At 39.7% G+C, this 20,615-nt stretch overlaps 2 protein-coding genes across 9 annotated transcripts in view; both read right to left on the bottom strand.

Annotated features, from left to right (window-relative positions):
• Window positions 1–3,124: 3,124 nt before the first annotated feature.
• LOC121634786 (interleukin-24-like) lies at window positions 3,125–7,339 on the bottom strand. Its single transcript, XM_041977705.1, has 6 exons — window positions 5,107–7,339; window positions 4,795–5,016; window positions 4,512–4,577; window positions 4,271–4,420; window positions 3,849–3,908; window positions 3,125–3,516 (listed from the first exon to the last, which is right to left on the bottom strand). Exons 2-6 carry the CDS (start codon window positions 4,969–4,971, stop codon window positions 3,409–3,411), a joined length of 561 nt encoding a protein of 186 aa, XP_041833639.1. The 5' UTR covers window positions 4,972–5,016; window positions 5,107–7,339; the 3' UTR covers window positions 3,125–3,408.
• A 1,410-nt stretch (window positions 7,340–8,749) lies between these two features.
• mdm1 (Mdm1 nuclear protein) overlaps window positions 8,750–20,615 on the bottom strand; it is a 30,033-nt gene continuing 18,167 nt past the window's right edge. The window contains exons 12-16 of one of the 8 annotated variants that reach the window (XM_041977139.1): window positions 19,159–19,241; window positions 16,934–16,995; window positions 16,595–16,847; window positions 14,955–15,017; window positions 14,182–14,853 (exon numbers count right to left, since the gene is read on the bottom strand). In XM_041977139.1, the coding sequence (XP_041833073.1) occupies window positions 14,744–14,853; window positions 14,955–15,017; window positions 16,595–16,847; window positions 16,934–16,995; window positions 19,159–19,241 (571 nt within the window). In that variant the 3' untranslated portion in view covers window positions 14,182–14,743. Of the gene's footprint in view, window positions 9,112–14,177; window positions 14,854–14,954; window positions 15,018–16,594; window positions 16,848–16,933; window positions 16,996–19,158; window positions 19,242–20,615 lie in introns of those variants that run through there. The other 7 variants (XM_041977140.1, XM_041977141.1, XR_006009238.1 and 4 more) reach the window with 7 other exon arrangements.

Here is a 20,615-nt window from a genome sequence, read left to right as displayed (position 1 = left end):
TAAATTTACGACCAAAACGGGGCTAAACTTACAAACATTATTTTCTCAAGATTTCTCATTAAAAAACAAAGGAATAAAAGTTGTATGTTTTATTTTATGCGAAGGGTTCTCTGATCAAATTCAGGGTATTTCAGTTTATTATTGTACAAATAAACTGAAATAAATGGAAGCAGGAAAATTAAACAGCTGTTTTTAGGAATTAAAGTGCATAAAATTAACTGTTTCTGCCTCAGCTCAGTCGAGCTCAGAGAAAGGCCTTAAAGCTGCAGATCTAGTTTTATCAATGACCTAAAAAAAAGAAAGTCTGATGCGAAACCTGGCAAAGTTACATCTGCTGCTTTGGCTTGCTTTAAATGTTGGTTGTCATTTGGCTTCTGAGGGACAACAGGACCCTCCCCCTCCAACAAACATTTTCAGTCAGAGCCGAAACTAAACCTACACCATTGAAAGTAGGTAAGTAGGTCTCATTTACTTGTGGTCTCTGCAGGTTTCTGCACCAGTTAAAGTCAACCAGAGAAAAGTTTCGAGTCCATCACGTCTCACTGCAGCATCAGTCCTGTCATTTCATGAAATATTAATTATAATCCTGAACGGGGGGTTAGAGAAATATCACATTTACTCAGCAGGATGGACTGAAGGCTGTCTCTGGACTTTCTGAAATGTTTCCAGCTGGGTTAAAGGTCCCATATCATGCTAAATTCACTGTGTAAAAGTTTTCTATTAGTCCTATGTGTAACTGTGTATACCCCCACAGCTCTAAAATCACTGGAGCACTCGCCGGCAAAAGCTGGATCCCCTCCCAGAGGGGGGCGTGGAGTGGGCGTGCACAGACACCACTCACATACATTTAAAGGTTCAGATACAGAAACAGCCCGTTCTCCATAGAGCTCACTACAGCTACGTTTGAAAAGGCTGAAATTAAAGACCAAGGCTGAATTTAGGGAAATACACTTTGAAAGCATTGTTGTTGGACCTCTTACATAATTTAATTGCTGGGATCAGCTCCAGCTTTCCTGCGACCCTTAGCTGGATTAAGTGCTGCATAAAATAAATGAATGAATACAGTTTTATTGAATCAAAGTATTAAGCTGTCCATTTAACTGGAACACCATAATTGTCCCAGTTGTTCACTGAAGTTTTGGATTTCTGAGAAAATGATGGAAACATGCTGCTACTTCTGACTTTCTCTGTTAAAGTTCAGCATACATGTAACTGAATTCACCACAAAGACAATGTTTTTAAATGTACAATTAATGCTAATTTGGTCAAATCAAAATTTTATTGGAATAGAACGACAGTCTAAAAAACTTAAGACCACAAGTTGACGTAGTTTTGAAAAGCTGATTTTCAGTCAGTTTCTGACTAAATAAAGAGAAAAATATGTGAATAAAAGTTATGCATTTACCATTTTTACTAAAAAAGTTAGAAAAATGTTTAACTTTGGAGTGTAAACATGGAGGAGTTACCACATATCTGGCTGTGTACATCTGGCTTAGAGAGTTCCAGTTTGTATGAGTTCATTCAGACTAACATGTTTACATGCAGAGTCTTGCCTCATCACATTTTTCATCAATTGGAATATGTACTGTGTTTTTTTTGTTTGTTTGTTTTGTTTTGTTTTGTTTTTTGACTCTTGCTCCTTTAATGCTGAGTTTTGGTGAAAATCCTCATAAATGAAGTAAAAGAATAAGCAATTTAAAAGATTTTGAGGGAGATGGTTGTTTATTAAGCATATGTGAAAGCACAACAAGTAAAAACCTGAAGCTATCATCAGGCACCACCTGTTAACATTCAGCTAAACGACTTACTTTTTGATTTAATGCCACTGACCTGATCTTAAAAGGTCTCACACATCCCCTCAGTGTGTGACTAATGTCTCGTGTTGTCTCCTGTCACGACTGCATCCTGATCAACCAGGACACGTCAGAAGTCACCACTGCCCTACTTAAGATTTGACACCACATAAAATCCAGTTTACTGAGACAAAGTCTTGACCTGAACTGTGCAGTGTGGGGGCAGAGCTGGCAGGGATGAAGCTGAGGTGGAGGTTATTTCTCTCCGGGGGTGATGGAAAACAATGAAAGCAGTGACCAAAGCTGCAGACTGTAACAGTGAAATTAAGAAGATTTTAGAAGTCAGAAGCTTTTTTTTTTTATGAGTCGATGACATAATGTATTTCTATTCAGCTACTGACATAAATTCAAGCCTGAATTTTTCCCTCAGTGTTATTAAAAAAGATGTCATAAATGCCAACATGGTTGGTGTAAGACTCTAAAACAGTTTGTCCCATTGGAGAAATTTGTAACAGTAACTGATTTGTGATTATTTCTAGTTTTTTATATAATTTACTTTCACAAACAGCCATGGAAAAATAGAAGACACTTTTTTATAACAAAAATTTTAAAAACATCTGTTCACTACCTGGTCTTAAAATAAGAAAAATCTAATCCTGGTGAATAATAAACACATGACATGAAACTGTCGTCATTTGCTGAACAGAAGTCCAGATTCAGAAGCAGAAAGTTAATCTTTCCTGTTTAATTACTGCACTCATTAGTCAACCATCATCAGTGTGAGCTCCTCTACACTGGTAGACGTTTCTGTAGGATTCAGCTGTGTTAACACCATGCCAAGGAGGAAAGACATCAGTCATGATTTTAAAGAAGCAGCTGTTGCTGTTGGGAGGATTTTAAAGGTCATTTTCAGACTATTTGGAGTCCACGATTCTACAGAGAGAAAGACTATTTACATTCAAGACTTTCCAGTCTTTCCAAGAGTGGACGTCCCAGTAAGTTTAGCTAAAGATCAGACCGTGCAACACCCAGAGAAACTATAAAACAATAAAAAATACAAAAACCAAGAGCTACATCTCTAACAAAGTATTGCAAAGTCTATTGTGAGTCTATCTGTCAAACAGCTGTAGCTTTGTACAGAAAAATGGAGCAAAATTCATCCACAGTGATCTTGAAAACTGATTACTTATTCCTGCTTCTAAAAGCTGCTGGATCATGAGGTGTTTCAGACCTTTTCTAAAATTTACACTTCATGTTTTTAAAATAAAAATCTCAGGAACTAAAGAGAAACATCATTTAATTAAGATTTTTTATTTGAAAAACTTCACCAATCTTACATTTCATTCATGAATGTCCACGTTTGAGTGTAACAAACATTTAAATACTGTTATTTTCATAATGAGCCATAAAATGGCAACATGAGCAACACCAGAGTTGTTTAAAACCCTCTGATCAATAAACCTATTAGTTAGTATAAATATTTTACATACAAGTTTTTAAAAAAAACAACATAAATATGTTCTTATTTTAAATAAATCAATAAATAAAGTACAAAAGTTTTGGTTCTAAATGTTTAAATATGATGTATAATAAGAAGGCGTTTTGGTTGAAAGCTTTAGTGGTCGGCGGCGGCACGTCGGGGCTCTACGCAGTAATCGTGCAGGTATGTGAACAGGATGTCGATCTCTCCCATCGCTTTGTTTATGCCTTTCTCGCCTTCCAGCTGAAACAGACACACAATTTTTATCCACAAAATCTGATCAAGAAGAATCGAAAAGTAAGAAATCAATTTTTAACTTCACGATTATCGAGGCTTAAAGTATTCACGATAATATCGCAATTATTATCAAAACTGATTCTGATCTCAAAACTAACATTGAAGCAATAATGAAGCAAAACAGGATTTTATTAATTTTATTATCAAATAATCATGTCTGAAAAAAAAAGGTTTCTTAATTAGATGTTGAGGATGAGGCCTCAAAAGAAACCATCACAAAATTAAATAAATGATATCTATAAGGAAGCAGCCATGTGAGTTATGTGGTAAAATCTCACCTTTTCCAGCTTCTTGCGGAACTCCACGGCATGATGATGGTCATGGTAGTGAGTCACGTTCTGCAGAGACAGACGGGTTCTGGAGGTTAGCTGCTTTTATCAGTCTTATATCGTTGATGTTTGAGTCTGTTCTAAATGTTGACTTTTAAAACCACAGAAAGTCTTTATCGATTTAGGAATCAACCACATCTCCGCCACACGGGGCAAAAACACTCGACTTGTTTTCTCTGTTTACAGTCGAATGCAGAAAGTCTGATTGATTAACCACATCAAAAGCTGAATGTATTGCAAAAGTTTGCCAAGATTACACCATAAATCAGAGAATAAATGGAAAATTAAGCAGGTTTTATTCTTTCTTATGGTCACTTAACAACATAATAAATATAAAACTTTCTATAAAGATGCAAGTTTCTGTCGCTTACACAGCCGTGAGTCTGCAGATCCTCGCTGACGCGGTGGAGGTCGGTCTTCAGCTGGTGCACGCTGGGCTGCTCTTTGTCATAATGATTCAGGATGTTGTGCAGATAGAAGTCGAGGATGTTGGCGTGCAGGCAGCAGATCTTCAGGTGGTCCTGGAGGAGGGCGACAGGTCACATCGGGTTACATTCGCTAGAAGGTCTGCACTGGAAACGCCTGCTTATAAACCAGAATAATCTGACCTACCTGATTAGTGCTGACTCGTGGTATCAGTCTGGAGCTGGTGTCGTCCTCTGGTTGCATTTTCTGAGCCTAAAATGACAAATTAAGACCGCACGTCAACCACCTGCTGGGTTTTTTTAGGTTTAAGTTAACCCTAACCCTTTCCTTTAGGTTCAAATTTAATAAGATACACATTTACTAAATAAAAAAATGGTTAAAATCTTCATCTGAAATATTTTTTTAAATGAACTTCTGCATAAAATCATTCAGAAGTCGGAGTAAAAATGAGACGTTTAGGAACACTTACTTGCTGCGACACAATCCGGACAACCTCATGTGTCTGTGGGTCTCGTAGCGGCGGGCTGAGATGCTGGTGAAGCGGGTGCGCCGCCACCTGCTCGGCCCAGCCAATCAGAAGCAGGACGGCAACCACGGCGGCGACCGGACGGAGGAGGGAGGCGAGTGTGGCGGCGTTGATCTTCATGGTTCTGGCAGATGAGGATGATAATCCGTTCAGAGGAGTTTTCAGCTGAAACAGATCAGAAACCAAAAAAGTGAAACGATAGTCGAGATGTTATAGGGTTAAATGAAGCTGCTGAATCTGAGCGTGTGCACCAACCTGTCAGCAGGTGCTGGTGTGAAGGCGTCTCTGTGGCCCGGCCCTTTATACAGATTAACCCTCCGCCCCCACCACAAGAATATAGGACAAGAAAAAAACCCCAGATGCACTCACACAAACAGGTTAGTGCTTTCCTGGTGTTTACTGTCACTTACAGACAAAGGAAATTAACTGTCAAACAATTAAATAACTCCTGTCATCAGTTTTAGAGCTTTTTAATGGTCCGATACTCATTTCCTGTGTGTGTGTGTGTGTGTTAGTGTGTGTGTTCCCTGGGGGATTACAAACTGGAAGTGAAGAAAATTTCTGCTCAGTTTACAAGATTTTATTACAGGTTTATTGTTGTCACCTGACGTGACACTAAACACACTTCCAGTGTGGTGTTATTTAACAGCAGCCGTGTGTGAGGTGTGTTTCTAATCCTGCAAAATCTGAAAGCATTCCAAGGGGAAGATGATTTATTGTTAGTTGTTTTTAGCTTCTGTTTTTTTTTCTAGTTTAGTTCTAACTATGGAGCTAAGAAGAAAGCAGACATGAGTTACATAATTCGTAACTTGATATTTGTAACTGTAACAAGTTTTTATATATAGGTATAATTTAAATCTACAAATCTGCAAGTACAAAACATTTATCACACATATTACACTTCTGCCCAAGAACCAATGAGATTTCTGTAATCCAGGGATGTCAAACTTGTTTTAGTTCAACAACAACATAAATCTTTATCACATTTTCTGAATAACAAAAGATCACTATGTTGCTAAGAGACTTCTATTTTACCCCGGAAATGATGACGAAGCCACTTTCTGTCAGACTTTCCACCAATCAGAGAGCTTAGATTGACGGTAACGTCCAATCAGGAGCAGCCAAAGATCAACCAGTGAGCAGAAAGTTCTGTGTGTCTGAAAAGAAGAAAAATAATGCTCCTCTATGAGGAGATGGTGGTAGCAAAAAGGGGTTAAAAGCAATCTTAACCAGTTCTGGTGACTGACTAGCAGCATCTGTGCTGCATTTGCACCAGAATCCCGACAGAACCTACCAGTTCCAGACCCAAACTGGTTTAAACTGCAAACGATTGCCTGGTGCCATCGTTTTCAGTCGTGATCTTTCTAAAGCCTAGCTCCTAACTTCAGCCCAGCTAGCTGAAGTTGTACAGCTAGCTTGGTGGTAGCATGGATAAACATGTTATTAATGTTTCTGGTCATATTTAAAGCTGCTAATGATTTCTTCTGTTTCTGCTATGCAGTTAAACCTTCTTCTTCTGCCACTGTTTAATAGCTGCTGACTGGGACAGCAGCACCGCCTGCTGTTTTACTTTTGTTTGTGCAACAATAGAAGAATGGAAACTTGTCTTAATTTAAATTTTATTAAAGATTCTTTAAAAAATGTTTATTAAAGTTGGGATGCAAAACACCCTCAGATAGTTACCATGGTAAATGGACAACTTTCACATAGAATCTTCAAGACAAATAGAAATTACACTTATTTTTAATATTGCTATTAAAACTCAGGCCTCATCAGGAAATAAGGAAGTATCTTGATTGCATGATGACGAAAGTTGTGGCCAAATCTGCAATCAGTTTCCTACTGAGGGAAGTTAAGTCAATAGGAATTAAAAAGGGCCCGGGATGATCCCCTGTGGGACTCCAGGAAACACTAAACACCCAGCAGTGGCTGCTTGGTGGTTGCTTTGTTTTAATCAGACACTGGAGTGCATGTAATCCCAACGCCTCCACAGCTCACTGATTAATACAGATGCTCACTTTCTCTTCAATTTCCCATCAGTTTTCCTCCTTCTCTTTTCATGCTTTATCCCCTTTAAGGATCAAGTGGCAGAGTCCTTTATCTGACACTGTGTTGAATGTGGGCGTGAGACTCCCTCAGAGACTGAGCAATGAAAAGCCTCACACCTGAAGTAGAGCTTAAAACTTCAGATCTCACCTGTTGAGATGTTCAAATACTTTGTACGGGTAAAATTAGGCAATTTATTCCTAATTAAACCAAAACAAATCACACGTTTCCTTTCTGATGCAGCACAGTCTGACCAGAGTGCTGGTTTGTTTGAGGTCATTTTTAAAAACTGGTTCAGTGAGAACTTTAAATTGGGTCTTGCAACAGTTCTGTGTCACAGAAGTTTTTAGTCATGAAATATTGCAACACGTTTAGAAGAAAAAGCTGAATGAAGAGGAACAATGAAAGGAAATGAGCAGCAGAGGCTGACAGAGCAGAAGAGCTACTGGAAATTTAGACAAATTGAAAAAGGATTTCACTTATGTAAAACATCCAGCTTGTTTTCTTGCAGCTGCAACTACACTGCTCAAAAAATAAAGGGAACAAATAACCATCACCATGTAACTCAGTCTGTCCATTTAGGATGTAACACTGATTGTGACTTTACTTCACCTGCTGTTGTATAAAAGGAACAGACAACAGAAGGAAATGAGGCAAATAGCAAGACTACCCCTATAAAGGGCCTGCAGGTGGAGGTCCTGCAGGTGGAGGCCACAGACTATTTCCCTGTCTTCGTCCTTTGTGGATGATTTTTGCTCACGTTTGCATTTTGCCACTAGAGGTAACATGAGGTGGTGTCTGCAACCCACAGAAGTTGCTCAGGTAGTGCAGCTTATCCTGGCACATCGATGTCCACTGTGGCTAGAAAGCCTGCAGTGTCTCCCAGTACGGTGTGGAAAGCATGGAGGAGATACCAGTATACCAGGATATGGGCTGGGGGAGGACTTTCTCCAGGTTCTTGTAATTCTCCAGGCTTCTTGAAGGACTTTCCAAAGCTCTTCTTTACCTTTGTTCTCTGTCCAGATGATCCCACACTGCTTCAGTAATGTTGAGGTCCAGGTTCTAAGAGAGGATCCATCCCTCCATTAGACCTGCTGCCACTGATCTTCAGTCCAGTTCTCGTGTCATGTGACATACTTCATCCCTTTCGCCTGTTTCCCTTCCTTAAGAACGTCTTCTTGACAGCCACGTTTCCATGGAGACCATTTCTGATGAGGCTTCAGCCACCAGTAAAAGGATCAACTGAAGGTCCAGATGCATTTCCATTTCTTCAGGACTTTTTTAGTAGTTTTTTAGTCCTAAATCTTCTTCTTCTGTCCTCCATGTATCCAGTTTCTGCCTCCATGCTGAGATATGCCAAGTTTCCAGCTAACAGCTCTTTGGGAATCATCTTGTTGATGCTTAAAATTCTGTTCTATGTCTGTCAGACTGTCTAATCTTTGCTGGTTTACTAAAAAAAATGGTTTATTTGATACAAAAAACAGGTTCGTCCCTCAAGTTAGGAGCCTTTTCTCTACTTGAATGAATCATATTTCAGAGATAAGTTCCTCTGAAAATGAGTAATAAAGCTGAAAATATCTCAAGAAAAATGCTGAAAAACCGTCACAAAGCTGGAGAAGTGTTGAAGTCTGGCTGCTTGGAAGAGAAATATAAGGAAATAAAGACACAAATGATTTGGACTGGACCTGATCCAGACTCTTTTAGTCCATTTGCTTATGTGATGAAATGCTACTTGATGAGTTTATTTTTGTGTGCAGTAGCACAAAAATAATAGAGTAAATTGTGTCTGTGGACACAAATCAGTAGAAAGTTCTATTTCATCAGCACATCAGTTTTTATTTTTGAATGTTTCACTGGAAAAGCTAAGAAACAAAAAGGTCTGATTTTATCATGTTCTTGCTGGAGCTAAAAATATGAACATATAAAACTCACTTTAATGGTATAATTTTACACCTTATAAGGATGTAAATTATATAGATCTTATGTCAATGTGTTGTAATGTTTCTGATGACGCCACAGGAGAGTCCACACCCTCAGCTTTCCAGTGTTTGTTCTGCTCTGGACGTTATTATAATAAGGGGAATTTACCTTGTCAGTCAGCTGCTGGGTCTCATACAGGTGAAGGTGTGTTTCTCATGTTTGAACAGAGAGTGCTGCCCGGTAATCCGTCCTCTCCTCTGACTGGAGGAAGTAATGATGTTTGCTCTTCTTCTGCTGTGGCGTCAACAGAGACACGTGGGAAAAATCTTTTCAGGAATTCTGTTGTATCAGTAAAACTGGCTAAAAATAGAAAACTGGACAATAAGAACAGATTAGTGGTTTATCATTTTATATTTAAAAAAACACCAGGAAGAGAAAAAAACTTTTGTCTTTAAGCTGAAGTTTTAGCTTTAATAAGAAGATGAGCTAAAACTGAATCTGTGGTTTCAGTTATGCAAACAAGACTCGACTTTAATACGACACATCATCAACAGCAATAAATTATCTGAAAGTTTGCAACAGGTTCAGTAGAAATATCCTCACATAAAAAATACAGCCATAGTTCCAAAAAAGTGGCCGTAAAAAGTGAATAACAGAAGTCAATTATTTCCAAATCTCATCAAGATACCTTTTATTCCCAGCAGAACATAAAGAACATGTCTGCACCTGCTGTCACACATTTTACCATTTAATGGAAAATATGAGCCGATCTGATGCAGCAACACGTCTGTAAAAACAAAAGACTGGAAAAGTAATTATTACAAATCAGAAACAACTGGAGGACGATTAGACAAGTAACCGGGTAACCGGCAACAGTGTTAGTTTAAAAAAGTAATTATAGTTACTAGTTACTTCTTGCAAAAAGTAATGGCGTTAGTAACGGAGTTAGAGGATTATAAAAGTTATTCATTACTCAGAAAAGTAACTATTCCGTTACTTTTTAAAAATATGTTCAGATACGCTCTTTTTAACAGGAGTTCAAATTCCATTTGTATTTATTCATAATAAAACCAAATATTAGATCTGACTAATGAATGAAATGGAAACTTAATGGAAAGAATTACGAACAGAAAAAATCATGGACACTAATCTCAGGCTGATGGATGTCGTGTCTCCGTCTCCTCCACAGGAGAGGAGCTTCACCTGATTCTACCTGCTCACAGACACCGTGGGAAAAAAAAACGTTTGTGGTTATGATGAACATCTCCACCACGTTCTTGTCTTTTATCTCTGTGAGGGAAAAGTGATGTCTGTTCCAGATTGAAACTCGTCCTGTTTTTTTGGACTCGCCGTTGCTACGTTTCCTGGTCGTTTGTGTGTGTGGTTGCGCACACTGACTGGGTCCGCTCCTTTACGGTCAGCCGGGCGGAGACTCAGGGAGAAATGATGATGAGCAGAGAGGAAAGCATTTGCTGGTGGAAAGAAGCTTTACCCAAACAAAAGAGGCATGCATCTTTCAGGGCAAAATTAGTCATAAAACAACAAAAAGTTAATAATGAAGCCATCATTTTGTAGGCATTTCTTTCAGGTTGTAGTCTGGAAAGTGCAGCGGTGTCCATTGGAGGCCTCTTAGTTAGTTGGACTGGAACTTAAATTCGCTGCCTAAAACAGCTTAAAGGAAAATAAAATCAGCAAAAGTTGTTTGAGGAATCATATTAATGCGACGTTATCTACTGAACAAAAAAAAGGCCAAACATCAACATTATCTATCAGGTTGGAACATTTTCTAAGTTTATCGGAAAGCCGACTCATCAGTTTGTTGCGTTGTTAAAAGGGGCTTTCCCGCTAATCAAGCCACTGAATCTGAGCAGGTCGTCCGGTTTAAATGAAGTGAGAACTCTGCGATAAATGGTGCAAAGCCACTTAGCTTGCACACAGTCACAAATTGGCAGCAGGCCAGTAGCATGACTGAGTATGAAAGGAGCATTTCAGAGAGGCAGAGTCTCTCTGATAGAAAGATGGACAGAGGTTCACCAATCTGAGACAAACTGGCTCTAAAAATTGCTCAACGTAAAATTGTCAAGACTTCCCACCATCTACAGTGTATAATAACCATCAAAAGATTCAGAGAGTCAGGAGGAATCTCTGTGTGCATGGGACAAGGCTGAAAGCTGGTGATCTTCTGCATTAAAAGCAGACATGATTCTCTACTGGAAACCACTGCATGGAGTCAGGAAGACTTCCAGAAATCACTGTCTGTAAACACAGTTCACCCTGAAACCCACAAATGCAGGTTTAAACTCCATCATGCAAAGAAGAAGCCAGATGTGAACAGGATCCAGAAACAGCGCCGTCTTCTCTGGACCAAAGCTCATTTAAGATGGACTGAGGCAAAGTAGAAACTGTTCTGTGGTCAGATGGATGAAAATGTGATATTGTTTCCTGAAAACATGGACAACGTCGTGCAGACTAAAGGTCCAAGACGGATGTGCACACTGATGGACAGTTTCGTCATACGTCGCCACCCTCATACGTTCATGCATCTTTTATGTTTCCAATCAGTTCATCCACAATGCAGAGTTCACAGTTCACGTCCACGTTTTGACCCCAGTTGGTGGCGGTAATGTACCGCTCTAAAGTTGTTTACAACCGTCCAAAAACACCAAAAGAAGAAGAAAACCACGAAGAAGAAAGAGTTTTAGACACCAGCTGTTACGGTCCTCAGGCTTTCCTGCCTGTGGCCTAAGTGACTACTTGTTTGGCTGCAGGACCTTCGTAAAGGACTCCTCCTTCCGTCACCCAGACTGGATGAGGACTGCTTTAGTTCCGGGATCGGCTGCCCACTCAGGAAGCGTGGTCTACTACAAGAGAGATGATCACCCAACAGCTGTGGACAGAGAAACGCAGTTTGCCTGTGTGGGAGTTTTTGCTTGTGTGTGTAGCTAGTAGAATACCCTGTGTGGATTTTTAGATTCAATTGCTAAATGTTAAGTTTGTTTGATTGTCTGACAAGACCTTGTATCCCTGCCTGAGGTGATGTCTAAGTTGTATTTGATTGTTTCTGAGTTTTTGTTTTGGTTTAGCTAGAATCTGCCACTGTGGGAGGTTGGCCCGTTTTTGGGACACCTTTAGTTAATCTTTTTCTGAGTTTTTAGTTTGTAGGAATTGTTTAGGACCTTTTGTTTGGGGATATTGGAAATTAGGGTCTTCGATAACTTGCTTTGCTGCGTTTCCACTCACATCCAACACTGAAACTCAAACACTGCGTCCGTGAGAGAGGCAGAACGGCTTGCTATGACCCTACGCTCTCTTGGACTGGGAATTAGCCAGCACGCGTTAGCAGCAAACTATAAGCTGGGTTCTGCAACTGTGTGTTGCATTATCAGAAGTGTGCCATGCTATTTGGACTGGGATTAAGGACGACTTTTTGGCTTTCCCAGAGGGAGGATGGTGGGAGAGAATCGGGAAAGACTTTTGGGAACAGTGGAATTTTCCCAACTGTGTGGGGCCGTCGATGGGAAACATGTACGGGTGAGAGCACCAGCCAACAGTGGAGGCAGTTTTCATAACTACAAAGGCTACTTCAGCTTCATTGTAATGGCAGCCTGTGATGCAAGGTACAGGTTCACCTTCGTCGACATTGAAGCATGATGCTGGAGTTTTTGCCAGATTCCACTTTGGATTACAGCTCATCCAGGGAAAGCTTCCCTTCCACCTCATGCTCCTCTGCCCGGTTCTGATGTCATCACTCCACCGGTTTTCCTAGGTGAAGCATTTCCACAGAAGATGAACCTGATGCTGATGATAAAGAGGGAGCATCCAGCTTGTTATCAGTGGACAGGTGAAAACCTGCATCTCTGATGGGATGGGGCTGCATTAGTGTCTATGGCGTGGGCAGCTTCCACATCTGTGAAGCTCCATCAATGCTGAAAAGTACATGAAGGTTTTAGAGCAACATCTGCTCCCATCAACGTCTCTTTCAGGGAAGGCCTTGCAGATTTCAGCAAGACAACACTGAACCACATCCTGCATCCATCACAACAGCTTCACAGGAGAAGAGTCCGGCTGCTGAACTGGCCTGCCTGCAGTCCAGACCTTTTACCGATATTAAACATCTGGAGCATCATGGAAGCAGAAATCCAGCAACCAAGGTCCAGGACTGTAGAGCAGCTAGAATCCTGCACCAGACCAGAATGGGACAACATTCCTCTCCTAAAACTCCAGCAACTGGTCTCCTCACTTCCCAGACATCTACAGACAGTTGTTAGAAGAAGTGGGGATGCTACACCATGCTAAACATCACCCTGGGACTACCTTCGGCGCCCTCTAGTGGTTGCATTATTAATGATGGGGAGGAGCTTGTGATGGAACATATGAACAAATACACTTTACTGTGCTGTTTCATGTTTCAGATCGATAATTTACTAGCAGCTGTAGAGATGATGAAGCATGGTAACACTAGTGGTTGCTAGCTACTGCTAACATTCTTAGCTCATTATTTTGATAGTTCTCTGTGTTGGTGCATCACGTTAGAGTTTTTTGTTAGCACAGCTCAGAAATATCTGAGCTGCTCTTAGATGTATTGTTAAGGTTTGATCAATGAGTCCGTTTCCATGCAGATCAGTAATCTGATCATCTGATTTCTGAAGCTATGAGATTATTCATATTATCATGTTGACACCATAATCTGATAAGGAATCAGATTAAGACACCTCGATTTCTCCACAATACTCCCGTTTACAATGAGCCCGTTTACATGACCATCAAAATCAGTCACTGGGAGTAATCAGATTACTGTAATCTGATCTGACGCCACCACATGCACTTACATAATGCAATATACATAAAATCCTTGTCTAAATTTTCCATTCCAACTTCATAGTATGTGTGTCTTTGTTGAAAACTGCGGTGCTCACAGTTTTAGCATTAGCTGCTAATGTTGGAGCTAACAAGGTGCTAAATATAAAGTTGAACATTTCACTTTGTTTATATGCTGCTGCACACCATCTTGTCTTGTTTGTGTTCCGCTCATGTTGCAACATAGTTTTTTGCACATATAAAAAGATTTATTAAAGAAGACACACAGGTCTCCATGCATGAAGACATCGTAGTATTAGGGAGGATTTTAGAAGTATTCATCCGATTTCTCATAATCAGATGATGATCAGCTGTCTGATTAAGTATAATCAGATTATACGTGACCTACTGAATAATCTGATAATGGCAGAAGTCCGGTAATGATCAGGTTTTTAAGTTTACACAGGCTCAATATCTTTGCACACATAGACCAGTGTATCTGATCTTTTTTTTCTTTTTTGTTTATACAACTGCACATGCAAAGAAACATAATCCGTTAAAGAGACAGAAATCATGTTGTCACAATGTTAGCGAGACATGTGCAGCAGTAAGTCAAAGTTTAAACAACATAAAACGTTCACATGTATTCTAATTTGTAGCCAACGCCGTCATGTTAAATAAAGACCCGACGTTTTTAAAATAAGAGAAAGTTGCATCTGGAATAAATCTCATAATGGACTTGAAAATGTAGTCAAGGGTTTTTTCTAAAATGTCACATTTTAGAAGTGAAAGAAGGCATGTGATGACACTCGTTATCAGATCTGGTGTCTTTGACTCCAGCTGACGTTTATGCAACAGATAACTGAATATTTGGGGCACAATTACCAAAGGTACCAACTCAGATTTAAAAGGCATAAAGATGAAGCAGTTGATGTTTTTATCTTTTTATATTTTTCATTCTGCACCAACACAAGTTCACAAGATAAAAACATTTTCTACAAAAATACAGAAATCTCACAATTTATCTACAAAAATGCATCTAATTACTTCACAACGATTTTCAGGCTAAACGCTCAGCTATACACGCAGCACAATCGTTTCCATGATGACAAATGTGGTGGTCTTGATGTCATCTCTTCCCCCAGAAGTTCTCCCGTCTCTTCTGAGCACGTTCCAAGATGGCAGAAGCCGCAGAGCAGGAGGCCGCCGATCGCCATGACATCACGGAGAGCCGGTCGTCTGGGCAACAAACAGATTTAATGACAAACGATAAACAAAAACAGATTTTTAGAGAATTCTCATGTTTAAGTTTTATTAATGTCCGAGATGAGGAGGTTCACCTTCATCTGAGCCGCAGCCACCTCCTGAACATGGCTGCTCCCTGAACCTCAAACCCAGCTCGCCTGATGAGAAAAAATCAATCAGGGATGAAACATCTTTGTCTTCCTCCTCCTGCAGCAGCTGGAGCTGCGACATGCTTGTTCAATTCTGTCCAGGATTAATGAGAAACCTGATCGGTGGAGGAAGTTGCAGGAAAAAAAGAGGAGGAGGAAGAAAGAAGAGGGAGAGTCCCTCCTTTTTTTTCCCCCTCGTGCACATTGTTTTTGTTTTCCTGTGATTTGATGCAGCCATTTCTCAGGCTTAATTCCTATTACGTAAAAACGGATGCTTTGTGAGACTGAAGCTCCAGTTTCTTCTTTTCACAAAGACTGAAGTTATTAAAAAGATGTCAGATAAACAAGAAGAAGGTAACTCAACACATTTCCCTCTCAGATTAAAGACTGATGCTCCACGTTAACCTCGTCTTCGTGAGATCTGTGCAGTACAGAAGGTGTTTGCAGCCACCAGGAAGCAGCAATGCTAACAGGTATCATAACAAAATGACAGAGAAAAGACTCTACCCAGCATTGGTATCCAATCCAAACACATTTATATGGGAGAAAAACATGAGAACAGCTCTGTCCACTTTAGAGCTTCTGCTAGTTTCTCCACAGAAACTCTGGAGCTAGCAGCCAGAATCAGAATCATGTCTTACTTTTGCTGTTTTGTGTTGAAAAGTTTGATTCCAGCTCTAAAACTCTGCTGTGTTCTCTTTTGACTCTCCTATGAATGAATGATTCACTCTTCCTGTCATAGACCTTGGGCTTCACGTCTTTTTGGATCCTCATGGTGTTTCTGAGGTGAATATGGGGGCTATCCCTGGATCCTCCGGACTCTGACCATTGATAGAGGTGTCCATCATCATCATCATCATCATCTTTGGTCTATGGCTTCCTGAGATACTTACCTGTGTAACACCTCTATTAAAAACACCTGGAAAACTGCTCAGGTTTACTTTTTACCTTCTACTGTAGCACAGTTCCTCCTCACATATTACTTTACTCATTCCTAGATGAACTGGGTTTCTATTCTCTGGTTTCCACTGAAAGTAATGTGGTTTTCTTTTAGGAGGAAATAACCAATAACATTTTCTACTGTGTTCCAGGTGAATGTACTCTGACACAGTAAGACATATCTGGATACTGACAATACTGTAGTAACCTCACATCTTAGCTTTCTGTAGAGACAAAGATTATACCTTCAGCCCTTGTATGTGTGAAGATGTACTTCATTCATTATGTTGCTTCAGACAGGAGGCAGAAAAACAGGCTTCTTGGTGAGGAGGACATTTCTGACTCCTCTGTCAGAGGATGTTCATGTTCATGTTTTTTGAGGAGAAAAATTATTTGCATTTAAGTCATATTTTGTGTTTATGTCACATTTGAGCTTCTTTAAATGTTAAAACTGGAAACTCATGTTTTCACCCATAAGTCATCAGCTTGCTTGCATTAAAATGAAAGTGGACTTGAAGGTGTTCGGTGGTAACTGGTGGTTACTGGTGGTAACTGGTGGTAACTGGTGGTACCAGGCAGCAGATACAAGTGTTTTCGTTTGTCAGTGGAAACCTGTGGTTTGATGTAGACATGGCGTCAGTGCTCACCGTTATGCTGAAAGTCCGGGTGCCTCAGAGTTCCCTGGATGCCATGCAGTGAGGATGGGAGTGGAGGGGGTGGGGCCAGGTGAGACGTATGCTTCATCCTGATTGGTTTAGATGGAGGGAGGGAGGTCGGTTTGTGGTCAGGGGAGGGGTTAGAGGGGGTTGGGGAATTCTCTGACCACGCCTCCTTATGTTTGGTTGACATGTTGATGGCTATGTCATCCCCTGTTGCCAGGGAAACAGCTGACCCACATCTCTGAATAGGAGGAGAGCGTCAGAGTCATAGTGTGACAATCAAACTAAACTTATGCTGTTTTTATTTATTTATTTATTTTTAATCACCTGCTGTTTGTGTGGAGAAGAGTCGTCGGCAGGCTTCAGATTTCCCACGAGTAAAGCGCCCCCTGCAGGACAATCGGATCAAACATCAGTAGGTGGAGAAGGAGGGTGTTTTTGAACCACAGACTGACCTGTGGTCCAGGCCATTGTTGGTGAGGTTATCTTTGTTCATTTGTCTCATAATTATCAGGACTGAGTGTCAAACCTTCGAGTCCTGTTGATGTTCTGGAGGCTTCCTTCACATTCTGCAGCTCACACACACGACGGATCATTTTTTTCTGTTTAACCATCTGACATTAAGGATAGGGCTGGGGATAGTCACTAATTTCCCAAATCTATTAGATTCACAACAGCCTATTTCAATTCTATTTAAAAAAATTTACAGCTAATTGTGTGTTTTCTTGAATATTAACAGATGTTGTCAGATAACTATTTTCATAAAACACTGAGTGCATTTACCTGAAAATCAAAATCAGTTATCTTTGAGTAATCGGATTACTGTAATAATGATTACTTGTTCAGCTGTGTGCGTTGCCATGACAACAGTGACGCTATCGGCTTAACACGGAGCAGGATGTTTCCATCTCCACCTGCTTGACAAAATCTAGAAAACTCTCAGGCAGGTGAAGATGTTTTCCGATGCATGCACTCTGTCCTCCATGTGTGTGTGTGTGTGTGTGTTCTCACTGCCATGGACACACAGAGCAGCTATAACATGCCGTCATGTAAATCAAATAAACAGCATCAGACTGTTTACTGTTTGATGAAAGGACAAAATGTAAACCTGTTCTAGAGGAAATGTGACTTTAAATGACCATGTTGGATTTATTTCAAAATATATATTTTATATATTGCGCATATACATATATATATATATATATGTGTGTATATATATATATATATATGCTGAGATCTCGCCAAGCCTTGGTAAGTCACATGAGAGTAGGGTCGTGTTACCGTTAAAAGAGGACACATTAAAAAAAAAAAATCTCCAAATTTTATGAATCGATATTGGATTTAAATCATTTGAATTGATTCAAATCGATAAATCGATTTTTTTAAGCCCAGCCCAAATTAAGGCATGCTACAAGAGGCTGTATCTTGGTTCAGTTCAGAGTGTAATGAACAACTTTTGATGTCCATACAACTCAAGGTTTTATTATGTATTGAATAAAGTTACAATACTGTAGCAAAGCCGGGTCATAACGTGGGAACAAGAATCAGTTTGAACCGGTGGAGACTCACCTGCCTGAAGATGACACATTTTTATTTTGAGGAAAACAGTTTAAACATTGGTATTAACAGAAAACAAGGAGGCTTGAAGAAAAATTGGATTCTCTGGTGAGTACTTAATGAACGTCTCTTAACATCCCACACACTTTCCCAGTTACAACTATTGGCCAACATGAAGCCGTACTCATGACTTAATTATTTATGCTTTTATAATTTAGAATTACAACTGGATTATTGTAATTCTTCGTACATTAGTTTGGATCAGTTGTCTGTCAGCTTCAGTTAAATGCTGGTGCTGATATCTTAACTGGGACCAGAAAACAGAGGATATTGGTCCAGTTATGGTTCTTTTCTTAGAGCAGTACCCTTCAGAAACTTTGACTAACTGTATATTTACACGCAAACAAGTAAAAAGTCCTGTTAACAACTAACAACTGTTAGAATCATTAGCAGCTTTTTCCAGCTTTTTTAAACACTTGTTTCAGCTTAATCACATATTTATAACATCTCATAAATATCATGATGATCATGTTACAACAGACTTCTTGAGTCATGCAATTTAACAGAAATCTGATTTGTTTTTCCATCAATCCCACAAACAGAAAGGTTTCTAGGTCTTTCAGACCTCAACTTCACCTCCACATCCTGTTACCTGCTTCTTATGAATTACAATTAAAACTGAAGAAACTGCTTCCTGAAAGCACTTGTGAGCATCAATGTTTGAACTTGTGGGAGCTGGGCAGCTTCAGGAGGCTGGGAGGAAGTTTGAGGAGTTGGTTTTTCTTTTAAAGCTTAGAAATCTGCATCATCTGGTCTTGTTGGAATAAAATGGTCTCTCCTAAAATGTTAAACAATATTTCATATTTCACTTGATACCTTTGTAAAATCAGCTCATCTTTACTAAACAGAAGTGATGATGGTCAAACTTCTTCAGGGCACAGTGGAGGGAAAACTTTAAGCTGTCAGAGTAAAGTAGTGAAAACATGGCTGTGTACCTGTGGCAGGTGTGGTGAGGTCATGGTGAGTCCTCTGAACCGGTCTTGTTTTCAGCCTGGGGGTCGGTAATCTTCCCTGCTCTCTGTGCACAAACACACACATTTAGCTTCTGTAGAAACCATGTGGCTGCTTTGATCTGCGTTTAAGACTTCCGACACACTTTCTGTCTTCATCAGAAAGGAGATGCTGTCTGAGCCACGCATGAAATCCTCAAAGATTGATATTGATAGAAAGTGTTTGTTGTTGAAAAATCAAGTCCAGAAGTGGTTGCTGCTCAACTAGAAGCTCCTTATGCATCAGTAAGCTGAAGTAATGATTTTTGTATGACGTTATCAGTCTTCGACATGACTGTGGAGGAATTTTGGTCCACTCTTCTGAGGTTTGCAGTAGGGCTAGGCGATATGGCAAAAAAGAATAATCATGATATACTTTTTCATATTGTAAGATCTCAATTCTTAATCACAATTTTTTTTTTCAAGTTTTCAAGCATCTGTACTGAAAACTAAAGAAAGCAAAGATTAGTTCAACATTTTACTAACATATAAAGTAAATAAAGCAAATTAAATAAGATTACTATCAGAATCCTCATAAATTAGAAGGATAATATGTTTTTGCTGGCTTCTGTTCCCACTGTAAGTAAGCAAAATCATCTCCAAATAAAATTTTCTTGCAGAGAACAGCTCAAACGCTGATATTTCACATAGTACCAGTAGTAACTTCAGGTTCTGAACACCTGATGATGAATATTCTAAATGTAAGGTTTGAAAACAATCAAAATCTCCACAGATAAGGAGGATAAAGTGTTGTTTATGGATTCGGTTCACCATTGTGACAAGGCATCTACTGTACATGTCCAAAATTAGCTTCTCTTACAGAGATAAAGCCAAAATCATATTTTTAAAATAGCAATAATAACCTTCCGTCCCTATGTGAGATTTTTCTGCTGCTACTTCTACTTTTCTGCTACTACTGCACAAAGTAGTAGCTGCATTCAGTAGTAGCTGAATGTTTTTGGCAGTAACCATGTTTTTGACTACGCTACCGTGCACCAATATATGTATACATGAGAGTGCACATGACTTGTAAAGGCATGCATCTGACTCCCCGGAAGCCCCGGTGTAAATCGAACTGAAGTTATTTTGTTACGATCGGCAGCTATGAATCTGAGCGAGTGGCCATGACTTGTTGAGTCCCCCAGGGGTCAGTCCTTAGACCTCTTCTGTTCAACGTGTATATGCTCCCTTTGGGTACAATATTACAGAACTATAGCATTAATTATCAAAGTTATGCAGATGATACACAACTTTATGTGTCTCTGTCACCAGATGACTGCAGTCCAATAGACTTATTGTGTCAGTGTCTGGAGCAAATAAACACCTGGATGAAGGAGAATTTTCTACAATTAAATGAAGACAAAACTGAGATTATTCTGTTTGGTAGCAAAGAGAAGAGGGTC

This window comes from Melanotaenia boesemani, chromosome 23 (genome assembly GCF_017639745.1).
Source record: "Melanotaenia boesemani isolate fMelBoe1 chromosome 23, fMelBoe1.pri, whole genome shotgun sequence".
Taxonomy (NCBI): domain Eukaryota; kingdom Metazoa; phylum Chordata; class Actinopteri; order Atheriniformes; family Melanotaeniidae; genus Melanotaenia; species Melanotaenia boesemani.
This window is presented reverse-complemented; position numbering and strand designations above follow the sequence as displayed.